Source organism: Tachypleus tridentatus, chromosome 13, assembly GCF_004210375.1.
Source record: "Tachypleus tridentatus isolate NWPU-2018 chromosome 13, ASM421037v1, whole genome shotgun sequence".
Classification (NCBI taxonomy): domain Eukaryota; kingdom Metazoa; phylum Arthropoda; class Merostomata; order Xiphosura; family Limulidae; genus Tachypleus; species Tachypleus tridentatus.
Window position 1 is genome coordinate 60838260 of NC_134837.1, and position 19010 is coordinate 60857269.

Sequence of the window (19010 nt, forward strand, 5' to 3'; positions counted from 1 at the left end):
AAGACTATTTTATTTCATCTACATGTCCAGTTTAATAACGTGAGTGCTTGCATGAATGTTGGTCGCCTCGTACCCTAAACCTCAAGTTTGAAAGGTCTTTCCTAATATTCCTGTCACTGAGTGGGTAGTAACGATCGATACGCTTTATTGCGTATAACACCTCATTTCTGAAGTGACATGCAGACAACCCCTACTAAACGAAATGGACGTATACCGCGTCTCTACACTCGCTCACCCTGCCGCCATGTTTTGCGGCACGCGCGCGCAGTACTGCAGAGATGTAGGCAGCTCGGGCGCTCGCCTTGTTTAGTTGCTAAGTGCTTAGTTTATAGCAAGAATAGGATACTTTTACTTGTTTCGCGGTTTACTAAACCGTTTGTTTGTTTCTTAATATAAGCAATGGTTACATTTTGCGTATTAACCGTGCAGAATTAAAACATATGCAGATATATGGAACAATTAGTGCAAAATATTGTCGTCAAAAGTTCTTTCATGACCTGGCACCGCCCGTTAACGTGGAGAATCGATGAGGAAATATTACGTTATCGAGCTTTCTCTTGGCCGTACATACGCCTTTCTGGTGAACGTCTAGCCCTTTTTTAGCTAAATGATATATATATATATATAAGAAATCCATTCTTATCAAATTATTTCTTACACTAGGCCTGCGTCAAACTTAATATTTCTCCCAGTTCTTCCTTCTCGATCGAGTTCTTTATTTTGGTTGGCCACCTGAGAGAAATCAGTCGTCTATTACATTATACCTCGCCGCCTATTAAACCGTACGTGTTACTGAAGGAGTTTTAATATAATCGAGATGGGAAATGAATTGAGTCAGGAGGATGGACAGGAAACACGTCCAGATCAAGAAGTGGGCAGGGCATCTCCACAGTCAAAAACTGTTCTGTCTGCCGAAAGTTGTGGCGGTCTACAAAGTGCTAGATCTCTCCCACCAAGATCTGGTCAACGACCAGTTGCTGTCCAACCGCAGGTTGACCTGAGTAACCTTTCAGAAGAAGAACGAGCTAAGATTTTGTCGGTGATGGCGCTGGCTGAAGATATGGACAAAGACTTGACAAGACACAGACGGTAACTAGAGTGAATAGACTAGAGTTTATTTAAATTTTTAACTGTATTTCAAACTTATCACTTTGGAGTTATGTTTATCATCGCCTGTAACACTTATGGTGATAAAACACCTATTTTTGTGGTTTCAGGAACAATAAATAGTTCAAGTAGTGCATTTATTATTCATGTAATGTAAGTACAATAAACAAGCAGAAACGAAGAGTAACAATTTGTAAACATGAAATGTAAAACCATAAACATCTGCTTTACCTTGTTAGTTCGACAAAGGCATTATTCCGCAAATCCCATCAATGTCGCTAAACACTGTGTATTTTGTATATGCTTACGACTTTGTTATATGTGTTTTATAACTTTACGGCTTCAGTATGATGAGCTATAATGACTACAATTCGCTTTGATATAAAAATTACGTCGTTCCCAAAAGTTTTAATAAACTTAAATGACAAATTAGTTTAGAAGATTATTCTGTTTTCACTGCAATTTCTTCATTTTTCTTTCTGTTTTAAACGTGATCTGTCTGACCAGTAAGATGTGTTCCTTTTTCTCAGTCTGTCCAATCACTGAACGTTGTCCTTTTTCCTATAGCCTCAGCTGTCCAATCACTGAACTTTGTCCTTTTTCCTACAGCCTCAGCTGTCCAATCACTGAACTTTGTCCTTTCTTTTTCCTACAACCTCAGCTGTCCAATCACTGAACTTTATCCTTTTTCCTACAGCCTCAGCTGTTCAATCACTGAACTTTATCCTTTTTTATCCAGCCTCATCTACCCAATCACTGTCATTTATATTCGTTGAGTCTGATCTATTTATTCTGTTTTTAGTTTGAGTTGTTCGCATAAGAGTTATTCCAAAGCTTTTGATAAAGTAAATCAAGAACAAGAATAGGTTGAACTTATGAAACGAACGATATTTAAACGTCGGAAATAATAACAGAGATGGAAGAGAAAGCAAATACGTAGATTTACGTGTCTTTGAAAGTAATGTATTTAATGTTATTTGTTTCAGCGTTTACTTGTTTGTATGATTTGTTCACACTTATGACAATTCTTTTTCACTGATTAAAGAGAGCGAATCTGACGTAATAAGTTTGAAATTCGTAGTGCTACTCAGAGTAGCGTTAATTTTTTCAAGGTAAATCTGATTTGTCTAATAACGCAATTCCATTTCCTTTGTCCGGGCCATTTCGACTATGGTCAAATTGTGCGGAAGCTCCTTGACGGCTGAAAATTCTCCCTTTCTAAGGACAGAATGACTGGAGAAATTACAATGTTTGTTTTCTGTTGTGTTTTTCTCTTTTTTTTTTGAATTTCGTTCTCGCAACGATACACGAGTGCTATCTGCGCTAGCCATCCCTAATTTAGCAGCGTAAGACTAGAGGGAAGGCAACTAGTCATCACCACCTAACGCCAACTCTTGGCTGCTCTTTACCAACGAATAATGCGATTGACCATCACATTATAACGTCCCCACGGCTTCCTGTTACTTTAAAACCATAATCGATACCTCTTGGCTCCAGAGAGATGTTTTCTTTACTTAGTTTTTTATCTTCTTTTGAATATTTGAATATTTCACAGATTGTGATACTTCTGAGGATAATGCATGTGCGTGAGAAAATTAAGGTTTTTCTAACACTTTACATAAGAGACTTGAAATAAAACACTTCTAGTGTGGAAGCATTCTTCCTTCTAAAATAAAATTGCAATTAATAAGGTAAAAATTAAATTCAGTTTTTTGTATTTACGGTTTTAATACAAGAGTGATTAGGAATTAACGTAGCTCGTTGAGACAAAAGACACAAAACATAAAGTCATCAAATTATTGTATAATTTCAAGCGATAAATTGTTTACAATGTAGACAATTAAAATCATGCCAACTAAATAAAGTTCGAGTGATTTTGATTCATTATATTTACCCATATACAAACTGGAAGAGCCCTGAGAATATAACAGGTATGTGTTATGACAAATCTATTACAGATTTATCTGGATTTGCTTTTCTAAATACTAATAAAAAAAAGAAAAATCTGATTACTTCTTTTGTATTGTTTTCCGACTATAAAATCAAAGTCTTGCTACTTAAACTTGGGTATTTAACCTTCAACGATGGGAAAATATTATGTACTAACTCTTAATAATTGTAATGTATTATGTAAACTGGACAACGGAAACTAAAGCTAACAGTAAAGAATAATTTGTATCTTCCTTAAGTACGAAAACTAAAGAAAAATATTTATTTCCGATATTAAGTGAGATTTGAATTATTATCTACTGTCAGCTTTAGTTTCCTTTGTACAGTTTACATAATACATTACAATTATTAAGAGTTAGTACATAATATTTTCCCATCGTTGAAGGTTAAATACCCAAGTTTAAGTAGCAAGACTTTGATTTTATAGTCGGAAAACAATACAAAAGAAATCATCAGATTATTTTATTTTTTATTAATATTCAGAATGAACTGGAAAATCTATTGTTGGCTTTCAGTTTCAAGCGTAGTACTATCGAAGAATGATGCTCATGCGCAGTTGGTACCTAACTCAGCAGATTGCGCAAGTTGTACAGAGGTGCATTGCAGGAAGAGTTTTATTTATATTGTGCGTTAAGGAAACTTTCTAAATATTCAAGTTTTGTTTGTCCTCATTAGTCATCCTTAGTACATTGTACCTACTTTACTGTTTGTAGTTATAACTGTATTACAAATAGACATTTATCAGTTAGCAGCATTTTGGTATTTATATACGTGTCGCTATACTTTATATATATATATATATATATTTATTAAACATTTCTAGTATAGCAAATGGTCGTTTACTATTAGTTTAAAAGCATATACAAATATACAGCTAAAGTTACTCTATCTGAGCAAAATAAGATATGTTAGTTCTCATATAGCAGGCAAGGTTAACTGAAATAGCAAATAATATCATCTACTTATATCTTTAATATATAGAGATAAAAGATCAAGGTGTCACTCCTAAAAGAAATTATTATATGACTTACAAAAATATTCGTTATCAAATATACGTAGTTGATGGAGCTGCCACAACGATGAAAAACATATTTCAAATCCCATGGGAACATAAGGGAAACTTAATGATTCTAATAAACTTTTATTGAACTTAAACAATCACAACACACGTTATAAAAACTGTAAACGAAAAAGAGAAAAAAATATGGTGTTTAGTTTGTGAACGAGGGACTTTATGGGAGCAGACGTTCTGCTTTGAGCTTTTGTGCAGAGTATAGTTGTCTTGTTGAATAACATTGTAAACTAATCCTTTTTTGTTTTTGATTTTCTGTTTGCTTTACTTGAACCAACAAAAGAACTTTGGGCAGTTAATTACAATATCCTGAACTGTTGTTTCAAATAAAATACTTCAATAAGACTGTTCTAAGCCTAAAGGGTTTTGATGAACCTCATACACTGATGTCTGCGATATGAACGATTACACGTGTTAAAAATAATCCTATCTTCTTTGAAGAAGGGTACAAATTTACTTTGATAACACATTGTGCAAAGGAAAAAAGATATTACACAGTGAAGAAGACCAGAAGAAGCATGGCTACACTTTATAAAGTTGATATAATTCTTCGGGCATGGAAGGAGCCAGCACAATTTTGCTGAAACCTTCTATTGAACATAAATACTCCAGGCAGTCATCTTATGTGATGTGGATCAACAGCATCTAGCAAAAGCAATGTAAGAAAGATTAACAATCCAGGCAATTAGGATGTGTGAATCGGGCCAGCATTCTTCTACAAGAAGCATTGTATGGTTTTCTTTAGTTGCTAGCTAGTTTGACATCTGCTTTTGGATATTGCCTGACAAATGGAATATTCTCAACGACATTGGACAATATAGCCACAGACATTATCCGTCATGAGTTTTAATTATGACAACAGGGATTCACAACAGAGGAATTAATATTGATTTTTTGGGTCATTTTGTAATGTTCTTGATTTATATTATGTGTGTATTTATTTAAGCTCTCCTAGTATGTGGGTATATATATGTAACAAAATGTGCAATTTGTTTATTGCGACAAGGATTTACAACCGGTAATCAATCTAGAACCTCCTTGTAATTTCTTTATCGAATATCACCGTGTGCCAATGTTTCTAATGCAAACTCTCGTGAAGTGTTTTTAATTTATCACAAATTTCCATTAGAGCCCCACCACGCGGAAGAACAACACATACCCTTCGTAGCACACCGTTATCTGCACCTTCTATATTCATATTTTATGACTCCAGCTCCTACTACATCACACGTTGTTGGTGTAAGACAAACACACAACGGATTTTAACATCGAATTTTATCATTGTGCGTTCGTAGGCTTACCACTCTTCCACCACTGGACAATACGCAGGGAAAACATAACACTGTGTTTAATTTTGTCTCTGATTCTTGTAGGCTTTTAAAAAGGAAAGTGAAGGGTTGGGGTGGTGCAAAGAACTTGTATGTGACTTTGTAGTTACAACTGATGAATACTCTACGACTGTGGGTGATACTTGAAAAAGGTGATGGGACGGAAACAGCACACTGGCTTGGTTATCACATCAGTAATTTCTGTAACTGGAAACAAACTTATAAAACGTTTTGATTAAATTAATTGCTTTAATCTGATCAACATGTAATTATTTTGAGGATGGACTTCTAAAAGTAAAAGATATTTTTTGAAGGTATTAGAAAAACGTAACGTCCATTCTGTAGTTCGTAAACTTACTAAAATTATGCATTTCTGATTGAAGATTTTTAAACTACGGAATTTGTGTAGTTCTGTAGACGTTTTAGTTTTCTCAAAGTTTTGCAAACAATTTAGTTTCGTTGTAGTTTTGAAACTATGGTAGATTCATTGTAGTTTTAAGCATAGTACGTTCGTTATATGTATGTGAATACGGCGGCTTTTTTTGCGTAGAGTTTCAAATGTTATGAATTGTTTATCATTTCGTAAACAGTTTAGATACGTACAGTTCCCTAGACGTTGTAGTTTATTCAAACAGCGTAGGTTCTCGTAGTTTTGTGAATATTAACTTTATAAGAAATTGTGACATCTCATGTGTGTTCCATTGTCTATAACATAAGGATAAAAACCTTGTAATAATAAAAAATGTTTTTACTCTATTTCTTTCAGTTAATATTTTGATTTTTGTTTTCCGTTGGAATGTTTAACGAGGAGGAGTAGCGTTTGTAGGTCTGAACATCATAAACTGTAATTTCTATCTATACAGTTAGGTGTCTCTTTCGATAGTGCATCAGAAGAACTCGTTCGAACAGAAGCAACCTCCAGAAGACCCTCAGGAGGTCCATCAGGAGCTACTCCGAAACCAGAACAGTTATGCCCTTTGTGTCACATGACCGAACTTACCTCACAAACAGCTGTGCAGTGTGCATACTGTGGTAAATACACCTGTGGAAAATGTAGAACGTCGCTACAAAAAGGAGATAGCAAGGTTCGTTCAATTCGAATACATTTATTGTTAAGAAGGTGATTTGTTTTCCACTTGACGTCACTTGTACCACAAATCATCCTTTTCAGCATTTTCGTTTGGTCTCCAAAAATTACGTTATGATTCTAAAGTAGCAAAAATTCAGTAGTTTTTGTTATTGTTGTTGTTAAATTAATTAATGAATTTTTATTTAACGACACAAATTGTTTAATAAATTGAAGTTCATTTATAAGAAATTCAGCTTGAAGGAGGCTTTTCATTTTTCACTTTGTTATATATTTAAATATACAGTGTGGAAAGATACGTGTGAAATAAAATAGTATTTTCATTCAAAAACATAACCTCACTTCTAATTATTAAAACTGGTTTATTAAACTGTCGTGGACATTCCACTTTAGTTTTGTAGACGTATTATAAATTTCATAATGGCTGACTGCATGCATGCTTTTGAATGTGCATATTTATATAAATTTTGTTTGATCATTACTATTACTTTGCTTTATTTCCGTATGTCCAGTTATGTTATTGTTATAGTAAGTACAATCAAAATTATAAATGAATTTAAGGGTGTAACAGATTTTACCTTTTGTGTGTAATCCTGCGTGCTAAATCTTTTATCAGAATTGTTTTTTTTTTTTGTTTGGAATTTCGCAGTGTAAGACTAGAGGGAAAGCAGCTAGTCATCACCACCCACCGTCAACTCTTGGACTACTCTTTTACCAAGGAATAGTGGGATTGACCGTCACATTATAACGCCCCCACGGCTGGGAGGGCGAGCATGTTTGGCGCGACGCGGGCGCGAACCCGCGACTCTCGGATTACGAGTCGCACGCCTTACGCGCTTGGCCATGCCAGGCCCACATGAGAATTGAATTTGTCTCTTTCATGTAACTCCATAAGAAAATATTATTTCGTTAATTAAAATAAGAGGCCCCGATAAGACAAATTCAGAATTATATTGTACTTTTGTTTGAGTTATGCATTTTAGCTATAAAAAAAAAAAAGAGATCTAATTTACACGGTAATCGTGCAATGTTTTGTTGTTCTTCATATTGCTGTTGCTTATTAACATTTTAAGTAAAACTTCTCACGGTTTTTTCGTTTAAGTTAACTCTATGACTGGTTTGTTAAACTGGTTAGTAACTGTCGTCTATATAATAGCAACCACTTATTTATACAATTTTATCCGGGCACAACGCTAACCGAGCTAAAGATTATCAGGGCCTGGGTCTTAATGACTTCCTGTCGCTTGTTTGATGCAGGTTTTATATATGTTACTTGTCATAAAGAGGTTATCTCATTAGACGTAGGATGGCATACTAATTACTTCCGCGTCCATTTGGTTCCTTGGAGTTTGTTATTGAAAAATACCGACTTTGATAAAAGAAAAAGTCCGTAGACAAAGACATCTAGGCCTTTAGCAATAAACAAATGTTACTCAATATTTTGGTTGTATAACAACAACGTATGTAATTATGTTTAGGTGTGATATACAATTACATTACTTACCCTGACATCTTTTATTAATTATTGCTCGTGAATTGTGAAAACCAAGCATAGGCAAAATGAAAAGCATTTAAGAGCTATTGAAAATTACTAACTGCTTAAGTAACAGTTATTTGATTTGTATAGATTAATTTAGTTACTTGCTCTATTAGTCGAATCGATTAAATGCATACTTCCAAACTACAGGGTCCAGTACGAGTGTGCGTGGAATGTATTCGTCGTCGATCTCAGTCCACAACCAAACGTCAAGAGAGTTCCAGCCAGCTTCAAAAACTTTCGGAGGACGAGAAAATAAAATATTCTCAACAACAACCTAAACTAATTCAAGAACCATCCAGACCTCAGCAATCATCTAAACCAGTCACCGAGCATGTTAGAGTTCAGCAGCCCTCTAAACCAGTTACAGAGCCTGTTAGAGTTCAGCAGCAATCTAAACCAGTCACAGAGCCTGTTAGAGTTCAGCAGCCTTCTAAACCAGTCACAGAGCTTGCTAGAGTTCAACAGTCATCTAAACCAGACACAGAGCTTGCTAGAGTTCAACAGTCATCTAAACCAGACACACTGCTTTCCAAAGTACAGCAGCCTCTGCAGGGTGCATCAGTAGAACCACTTGTGGCATCTGTTTCAGAACCTTCCAAAGATCAGTATGTTTCCTCTAGTGCAATCACAGAAACTTCCAAGGTCCAACAACCTGTATTAGGTACCGTGGCTAAGACTCGTCAGATCATTCCTACAACATGTGTTAATACAACCACTCAGCTACAAACGTCGACATCTTCGCTACAAAATGTTCATCACCCATCAAAACCGGAACTGGTAACTTCTACAGACAAGTCCAAACATAACGTTCACGTTTTTGATGAACAATCCTTTTCGTACGACCGTTCAGGGTCTAAAGAAACAAATGGTGTAACAACTTCAGCTCAAGGCCTAGAATCATTTACAAATAGAGATTTTGTGGCCGGTGCGACTACAGCGTTAGAAAGGGTAAATAATTAGATTCGTTAAACCTTAGTGTACAGTTTTATTATTGGATTACTAACTCTGCTTTATAAAAACATTCTTTATCAAAATTCCTAACAATTACGTTTTCATACAGGAAGTGAGTTCAAGTTTGATCTATTTAACTTTTAGGTCACTTAAACAAGATTATGCTCTTGAATACGAATATAATCTACACATATGTACATAACATTTTTTATGTCTCGACATACTGTCATTTTGAAATAATCGGGTATCCTAAAACGACGTCGTTGTGGACTTCGTTCTCGTAAATCGCGATAACGTTATTTCCCAGAGATTTCTTACGGACGAAAAGTGTGTAATTTTATATCTTTTACCGTGTATGAATTTTAAATTAAAAACAAAGAAACTTTTAAACTTTCATAATTAAAGCATCAATACCAGTTTCTCATATAGAGCAAGACTACTGCTGAAAATACTTAATATTTTAAGATAATTTTGATATACATTGTATGTGTATTGCATAACACAACGTATATCGGCAAAAAAATTAATAAATACTGCTTAAAGACGTAAAGCTAAAGTTTTCTTGGAAACGTTAAGCCTTTAGAGACAAACGATCAAATATCCGTATAGAACATAAAATGTTTATCTAATAAAAAGTCATTAAAGTGGATCCTGTTGAGACCCATCCTTCTGTTAAATATGACTTTTTATTGTTATTTTTCTTGTGTTTTTTTTTCAGACTTCTGCAACATTGGATGTTGTGGATTCTGTCGAAAGCCACGAACCCAAAGTCATTTCTGAACATTGCGAAAACATCGTTGAAGAGGATACCGACCAGAATGGGAATGGGTATTTGGCTGGAGAAGAACTGAAAGAAGATTACTTTGAGAGGTTGAAGTTTTCATCTTTGGAGTCTGACGAAATTGACGAAGAGTACGAGAAGGAGGGGGAAGAAGAGGAAGAAGAGGACAGTGATGAAGAACTTGATGCCCCTACAATCTTACAACCTCTAGCATTTTTTGACCGCAGCCCAGGAGAAGTATACACTATCCCTGAAGAAGAAGACGAACCTTCTTCTCCTACACAGTCTCGGATAGCCGGATCAGATCTTAATTCAGACACTGCTTCTTCTTTGATTCGCTGGAGAGGTAACATAATTAAATGTGTTGATGGAACGTTCCAACGCGAAACTGATTATCTAGTCCAGTGCTTCACAACCTTTTCCAATGTCATTCATCCCGAAAAGTCTTTCACAACAGCTCACTCTCACCAGTTAGAAAAAAAGACGAAAATTATTAAATTAAAATGTAAAATTATTTATTATGACTTAACTTTATATTTAAAATTATAACTAGAATGAATACAAGATAAACACAAATATACATCAAATTACAACTAGAATAAATACAAGATAAACACATGATATTGTATTTACTAAACTACAACTAGAATAAATAACAATAACTAATTACTTTTTATCTTGAATTTGTTGTATAGTTGATAATACTCATTAACCCTAAGATTCACAACATCATTCCCATTAACCCTGCTGAGAACCACTGGTCTAGGTTATGCTAAATGTAAGATTGACAAAAATTTCAACTCTTTAACCAGCAATATAGAAAAGTAATACTTACTAGAAGGAGTTTTAGTGTTGTCGTCACCTGGTCTGACACCTTGTAGATTCATGCCCAGGAAGAAAACTGTTGCCGTTTTCACAAGTAATATCATTAATAAACAATACTTATTACTTCATTACATTTCGCTATCGAAAAGCCACCACGTGGCTCAACGATGAATGTTAGGCCTTAAAATGCAAAGATTCAGAATTCGATCCCTATATTTAGCACGGTGCAAATAACCCATTGTACAATTTTAGGCTTAACAACAAGTAAACGCTATCTACAAAAATATAAGGAAAGTCATTTAAAAGCTCACTAAAATAATATTACTTTAGCTTTATGGTAAGTTGGCGGTCCAGTCATTCAAGTGTTGCTAATATGAACGTGCAACGTTATCTGAATTTTTACTGTTATTTACCGCCCCTTCAGTTGTTGTCTTTTTTTTTTTAGCAAGTACTCATTGCACATCAACTATCGTTAACTAACATAGGTGTTACATCACTCTGGTACTTAATGTTTAATTAGGGTATGCAGCATTGATTAGCAGTGTTCAGTCACGTCTGTAGTACGATATATACCACATCTTTTTAGTCACTTTAGAAAATTTTGAGGACATAAGAGAAACAACAAATAATTCAAAAGAGTGCAAAATTTAATCTTGCAACCTTTTATCTTATCACCGTGCGTTAAGTACGTTTACTTGTTTGTTTGTTTAAAGTTAGTACAAATCTACACAATGAGTTATTTGTGCTTTGCCATCATGGGTATCGAAACCCGGTTTCTAGTGTTATATGCCACTGTGCTACTGAAGAGGAGGGGGCAATACGTTTGTTACTTTTTTGAGTAAATTTTAAATGTGTGTGTTTTTATTATAGCAAAGCCACATTAGGCTATCTTCTGTGTCCACTCCTGAATCGAACTCGTGATTTTAGCGTTGTAAATCTGAAGACTTACCTGTCTCAAGAGGGGGAACAAACTTTAAATAATTACAAATATTCATGTTAACGGCAGTATCATAGAAATTCTTGTTTCGCTGAATTTGTTTGTTTGTTGTTAAGAACAAAGCTACTCAACAGGCTATCTGTCCTGTACATAGCACGAGTATCGAAACCCAATTTTTAGGATTAAGATCCTTGATACTTGTAGGAGAAATACTGAATGTAATTGGTTAATGTTAAATATTATATGTTTGATCTTATTATTCTGCTAAATTCATTATTTTGCACGTGACAGCAAAAGTATCAAATTTTAATGAAGGAATATGAATCATTAGGGGCGAGTAAACTATTATTTTCTAGCTTAATGATAAAAGTATTTTATCAAAAATAAGATGATCGTTATACAACTTTTACTCTCTGGCAAACAACAGTTTTATGTGCTGCACTTGCAGACACTTAAACCTAGTTGTTTATCTGGTTGGCAAAAAAAAATTAAATTGAAAAGTTATTGAAATAGAGATTCTCTTTTGGAATGTTTCTTAGTTTTTTACGTAATCACATGCAAAAGAAAATTTGGTAACACAAATTTTTAACATGCCCTCTTGTTTATTATTCAATTTTCCTTTCTATATGTAGAAGTTGATTTAGATATACAACCGATAGGTTTTTCAAGGTCAATATTCAATGTTTGTTGCTTGTTCTAATGAGGTACATCAAACGGTGTTTCAGGTGTTGGACAGACATATCGTAACGCTTCTGGAACTGAAACGAAAGATTCTTCATTGAAAGATAACCACCTTAAGAAGCCAGAGGAAACAAACGAAAAACGCGTCAACGGTGCTAATGGAAACACCCTTTCTCAGCAACAACAACAACGGAAGGACGAAGTGGATCAGATACGTAGTCAGTCAGTGCCCCACCAGATAACGGCAATGTCTTCCACTGAACAAAAGTATCACCAATATGAAGATATATCCAGAGAAATCCCCGTCTGTGGCTCTTTAGGATTCGCAACTTCGACAACAGAAGAGAACCAACAAGACATGGAAGAAGGCAGGAGTGTTTCAGCTTCTCTTCCAAGAACAGTCCCGTTGACGTCAGTATCCCAGAGTGCCCCTCAGCAACAACAAACAATCCAGTCCTCTCAGGCTGATGACCATCAGCAAATCATTGTTTCTCAAGCGTCCAACAAACAGAAACCTAAAAGCATCGACTTGCAGGGACAAAAGAAACAAAAACCTAAACCTGAACCACAAGACTGGTCACCAGTGTCCGATTTGTCTCCAATTATGGATGTGTCTCCCTCGGTCGAGGCCGCTGAGCAAGAACTCATGGAAAAGTTTCGAGAAAAAGCCGAGGAAGAAGAACAGAGTAAACCAGTAGTTCAGGCATCTATTCCAAGAGCCACAAGCGGTACAATTTCTGGTATGATAGCCGATTTTAACAAGGCTCTTGGTCTTTCTGGTAGCTCTCCAATAGAAGACCAACAAAGTAAAGTAAATTTCACCACTATTTCCCCACCTCGCCCTTCCGTTGTTTCTGGACGTGAAATAGATACCTCTAAAGACCAGAATCAAAATGTTGTTTCTTGCATTCCTCATAACACTAAAGAACAGCGACAAACACCTGCCATATCCGAATCCGAAGTAGTTACTCCTGTCGTTCAACAACAGCATGCAGCACAGCCCAGTACACCAAGACGAATCCACAGACGACTCCCTCAGCCCACAATGGAACAGATGCAGGCTGCTGTTGCTATGGCTGCTCAGACACCAAGAGGAAAGGTATCATCGCAAGTCAAGGTACCAGTAACTACATCTTTCGGTCCACAAATGAATATTCCTACGACTTCAGTAAGCACAACCCGCCCGGTTTCGCCATCTGTTTTGTCAAATAAAGTAAATGATAAAAAACAGTCTGATCAACAAGTACCGGTTACGGATTCCTTTAGTGATCAGGGAGGCCACACCATGAAGGTGACTGCTCAAATACATCAAGTAGATCCTCTATCTAAACAGACAGACCAACAGCTGGCAAACCAGAAGGTGTTTACTTCTTCTATTGGTGCACATTCGTTGGTTTCGTCCGTCGTATTAACTTGTGGAGTAACATCTTTAGTCACATCATCAACTACCACAATGGCCACTGTGACGTCACGCCATGTCGTTGCTGGTTCATCCCCAACACCCCTTGATCATATGCCAACTTACGTTTCTCCTCGGGCAGCATCTTTGGAAAGAACATCCCCTACTATAGGGCTAGAGAGAGATGTTTCAGCTTTATCAGGGAAAGGGGATTTCCTGAGCACCGAATCCCCTCCTCTCTCTTTACTTTTGCGAACTGGAAATGGAACACCACAGTCTCCCGGAACTCCGAGAGACAAAGTGAGCAGCATTCTTAAATGTTACACATAGATAGGCTTGTAGGTAGAATTTAAAATGCAATGATTAACTTTAGAAACTTTTTTGTTGTTGTTTAAGATTTTTGGGTTAAAGTCTTCATTCATCAGGTTTATTTCAAAATTACTGTTTAGTTAAATCAGTAGGACTAAGTAAGCTAATATTTTTTCTCACCTACCAAACATATATAAAAAGGACTTTAAAATTTACTTTATTTAATATAATTAAGAATGGTAAAATATGTTAGCCTGTTAGTAGATGTTAGATAAGTTGAGACAAATCACACAGTATTTTGAGAAAGATATTAAAAACGTACCAACTACAGAATACTTCACTGAATAACAGGTTTCATTTACACTGGTTTGTTTTTGTTTACGTAATAAACTAAAATATTTAATCCTAAAATTCCATACCATATATAGCAACAAAAGTTATTTTATATTTGAGTTTCTTGCACACTACCTCGAAGTCCTTGCTTAAGGCTGCACTTGGACTAAACATGTTTAAAGTATGATAGAAACACTATATAGTGTTATTGTTTTATTCCTGTAAAAAATCGAATGATATACAAGCACCGTTTAAACACAGTTTTATATCTGATGACCCAGAATGTGTTTTTTTCTTATAGCAAAGCCACATCGGGCTATCTGCTCAGCCCACCGAGGGGAATCAAATCCCTGATTTTAGCGTTGTAAATCCATAGACATACAGCTGTACTAGCGGGGGACAATGACCCACAAAAAGGCTATAAAGTAATTTGCTCATTCCTAGTTTTCGAGACAAACAAACTGTTACTGTTTTAACTTTTGCGTTAAATTTTAAAAATATTCCCTGCAGTACTTCTAAAATATTTCAATATTTTGGAAGTATCTTATAAAATAGCTAGCGTTTTATATGTATTTGTATAAAGATGAACTGTTTGTTTGTACCCTAACTCTTCCAAACCTGTTGGTCCAATCGCAAACAAAATTTGTGTTTAAGCACTATGACCTATGGGAAATATCCTAAAGTTATCAAAATTAAACTTAACCTCATTTGTATTTTATAAAGCCTGTAGATTAATTACTCTCAACATTGTAAGTCAATCTCAAACAATCTTGTCAGGTTGACGCTTTAGACAATGTTGAATATTTTAAAGGGATTCAAGGTTAAAGTATGAAAATTACTGAATCATTTCTAAAAAAAACATTTTCATCATGTTTAATGTTAAGTAGGGTGTTCAAGGGTGGGATCACCACAAAATCTTTATTTGTTGGTACATGGAAAACAAACTGTAAATGTTGTTTATATAGAAGCTTTGTTATAATTTTAAAATTTTGAGATAAAAACGTTTAAATTATTACTTTGAAACCTTTGATCACCATTCAACTGACACTTTCAATTAATTTCAAACATTTCCTGTCAACTGACGGCATTTCAGTTTGTAGAAAATAAATATAACGTACAGAAAAATAAACTTAAATTACTAATGGTAAGTTCTTTCCAGATGTGTAAAAACCTTTCCGTTAACGTTGGAATATTTCAGACTGTGGAGTCTTCTGATACTCAGAGCGAAGCGGACAGTTCAAAATCTGGAAAAGTTCGTCGAAAGCTCCCCCCTCTTCCTCAGGATCAAGAACCTTCTCCTATTCCTACAAGAAGGGGTAAAGATCGAGCTCGCAACCTGTCAATTGGTAGTTCTCCCCTTCACTTGGTAGACAGACAGTGGGCTCAGCGGACATCCTCACTAGACAGTGCACCACTAACGACGTCTACCGGAGATTTGACTCGTGTGAATCTGAGTGATCATTACATCAAACAACTGGGAAGTTTAAACAGTCAACCATCGGAACCGCCTTCGACTGCTATGCCAAAGAAAGATGTTTCCCAGAAACCCACTCCGTCATACCTCAAGTCTCCGCTGATGACACCCGAGGCGGTTTCTCAACGTTTGGGGTTAGCTGACTTTAGTCTAGCAGGTTCGAAGTTACCAACATATATGCAAAATCTAAAGCAACAGTTGCGTGAGGAACTAAGAACTGTGACTGAAGAAAGAAAACGACTCCTGGAGATAAGAGAAAAAAGTCGAAGCCTCTACCGACGAAGTGAGACTGATTTAGCTTCACTGCTTCCTTCTGTGTGGTCAGGTGATCCAGTGTCTCAACTAGACACTCTGGCTACACACCGTATAGCTTCGCATTCATCTTCAACCCCCCTTACAACTAAAAGATCCACCTCAGCTCGAACCTCGCCACAGGGGTCCCCGAGGAAATCTAGACACCGAAGGCATGCCTCTGACCCTAAACTTCCTCCTTTTTCACCAATTAAAGAGGTCCATGACACTGAATCCGAGATGGCGACGTTTTCAGCAGTGAAAAACCAGAACATTAACACTGGAGCTTTCAAGTCTTTTGAATTTGAGTCAATAGACGAACAGCTCAACTACGGAGAAGGCCGACCTGGATGGCACCATCATGACGAACAGGAAGGGAACTATACTATTTCTGAAGGTCAGCTTTTGGACAGCAGCAGACCTCAGCTACGGGAAACCGCTATAAGCAGCATCGTGGATGACAGGAACTTCGACTATCCGCAGAAGTTTTCTCAAGAGTTGGCAAGGTATAGTGTTGTTTGTTTCACAGTACCGTTAATGTCTGACATTCAGTTTCACTTTACATTTTAATGGTCGTGGTGAGTAAGGAGATGTGTGTTTGCTTTCCATTTGTACGTATGAGATATTTCATAATAAATGAGCATAATGACGAATGATTATATCTTGTACCTAAAAATATCCTAAAATAAGTTTAGAAACGTCGCAACAATGTTTGTAAATTTACTAGCAAATCAGTACTGTTTGGTTTTGTTTGTTTGTTTTTTAACTTCTCGGAAAGCTACACGAGGGCTATCTGTGCTAGCCTTCCCTAATTTCACAGTGTAAGACTAGAGGGAAGGCAGCTAATTATCACCACCGACCGCCAACGTTTGAGCCACTCTTTTACCAACGAATAGTGGGATTGACCGTCACATTTTAACACTCCCACGGCTGAAGGGGCGAGCATGTTTGGTGTGACGGAGATTCAAACCTGCGACCCACCCTCAGATTACGAGTCGAGTACCTTAACCGCCTGGCCATAACGGATCTATATTGTTTTGTACATCTCGTATATATATAAATGTCTCCGTCAAATTAATAGGAAAGAAGGTTACGTTATCGTTCATGGAGGGAGAGGTTGGATTAAACTTATTAAGCCATTCACTGTCAATTGTCTATGTGTGTCAGTAATAAGTTTACAGACTTACAACGCTAGAATTCGGGGTTCGATTTCTCGCGGTGGACACAGTAGATAACCCATTGTAGCTTTGCTTTACAGCACAAACAAACGTTTTGTTTTACGTTTACTTACTGATATAGTTATTTTCCTTTCAATTTACAGCTTTTATAGTAAGTAATATTAGTTTTTAGAACATATGCGACGTTTCGATCACTAGTGCGATCATTATGAAGTACACAACTTTTTACAGTTGTATTAGTACGAATGTTAAAAATAAACCTGGGAGGGGTTTTAACGGGAGGTTGCCATGACAGTTATTTTCGAGAATATTTTCAACTTGACGCTACTTGTTTTATAGCTGAGAAAGCTTGCGTGCATTAATATATTTTTTCTTATGTATTTCGCAAGTGGTTTCGAAATAAATCAAGTAAAAATAAATAAACATACGAGCTACAGTTTATAATCGTAGAATAAATTGTAAAATAGTCACACAAATATCAAATATTTGAAGAATAAGTTACGAAGAGAGTTTGATAGCTAATCTTCAATATTAGTGAATATAATAGCAAGGCAAATGCCCTTACATGTTTCATCATTTTAAATTATTTCTCCAGGAACTGTTTCATACATGACAAATACATTTTGAGATTTCTGGTTAAAGAAACAACAAAATGAAAGTCGTCACACATCCTTTAAAGTGCTTATATGATTTTTTTAACTTTTAGTTTTATGAGAACATTTTTCATTGTTGTGCAACCGAAGATAATGTTCACAGTTCGTCTGTTTATATTACTTTAAAATGTTAGAAAATAATTTGTAAACTTATTAAAGTCCACATGTTTATTGGTGTATTTTTTGTGGTTGTTTAGATATGTATATCAATGACTCGAGCTTTTAATTATGGTAGAATTTTTAACGCATTTCAATGTTTCAGAGCTCTCTGTTAGATTAGATAACTTTCAAGAAATACTGTTATTTGTTACCAACCCTAAGATGTATGTCTTCTTATAGCAAAGCCACATCGGGCTATCTCCTGAGTTCACTAAGGGGAATCGAACCCCTGAATTTACCAGTGGGGACCCTAGGATGTACAGGAGCATGAAATGTTGTATCAATTGAGGATTCCATTTGTGTTAATGGTGGTTTCATATTTTTTCATCGTTAGATTCTGTTATGAAGAAAAAACAACAGGTTACGATTATCGAATACATACTAAAATGCGTATCATTGTACAACCAAAAATATAAATGTACAGAAACCCTTGATTAACGTATCCAATGGCTAATGAATCGCCCAACATACTTAACTGTTGTGCTTGCAAAGTATGTCAGCTGGTTGTATAAAAAATATTTGTTTGGCTTTGACCGAAAAGTTCCGACGTAGTCATAAATGTAGAAATATTTTTTTTATTTTCACATTTTACTTGTTTAGAGGCCGTAGACCAAGCGAGGGATCATCTCGCACCTTGCCTGCAACATTCAACCGAGAAATTGACCAATGGGAGAGAAATATACCTGCTCAGTTCCTTACAAGTGACAGAAAAACACGGAAAGAAAAGAAGTCTCGAAAACCAAGGTCGTGGCATCCATCGCCCTACGTGTCTGAAGATGAAGATGACCAGATGACAAGAGAAGAAAAGAAAGCCAAAGTAAAAGAAGAGATTGCACGAAGGCGGCTACAGATTGAGCAGAACAGCAGGTTATACGATGAACTTCACAAGTTAGCTAAAACGAGAGAAGCAAGTGAACAGAGAGGTTGGTTTCAATCCACAAAACATTTCTACCGT

General features: G+C 35.9%; 1 protein-coding gene across 3 annotated transcripts in view; it reads left to right on the top strand.

Annotated features, from left to right (window-relative positions):
• The first annotated feature begins 270 nt into the window (after positions 1-270).
• LOC143237566 (uncharacterized) overlaps positions 271-19010 on the top strand; it is a 54731-nt gene continuing 35991 nt past the window's right edge. For all 3 annotated transcript variants that reach the window (XR_013020138.1, XM_076476967.1, XM_076476968.1), the window contains exons 1-7: positions 271-1089; positions 6341-6542; positions 8232-9032; positions 9754-10162; positions 12304-13958; positions 15499-16571; positions 18656-18978. Coding sequence is in view for 2 of the 3 variants with exons in the window: in XM_076476967.1 (XP_076333082.1) it covers positions 818-1089; positions 6341-6542; positions 8232-9032; positions 9754-10162; positions 12304-13958; positions 15499-16571; positions 18656-18978 (4735 nt within the window). In the remaining variant the exon portion in view is untranslated. The remainder of the gene's footprint in view (positions 1090-6340; positions 6543-8231; positions 9033-9753; positions 10163-12303; positions 13959-15498; positions 16572-18655; positions 18979-19010) is intronic.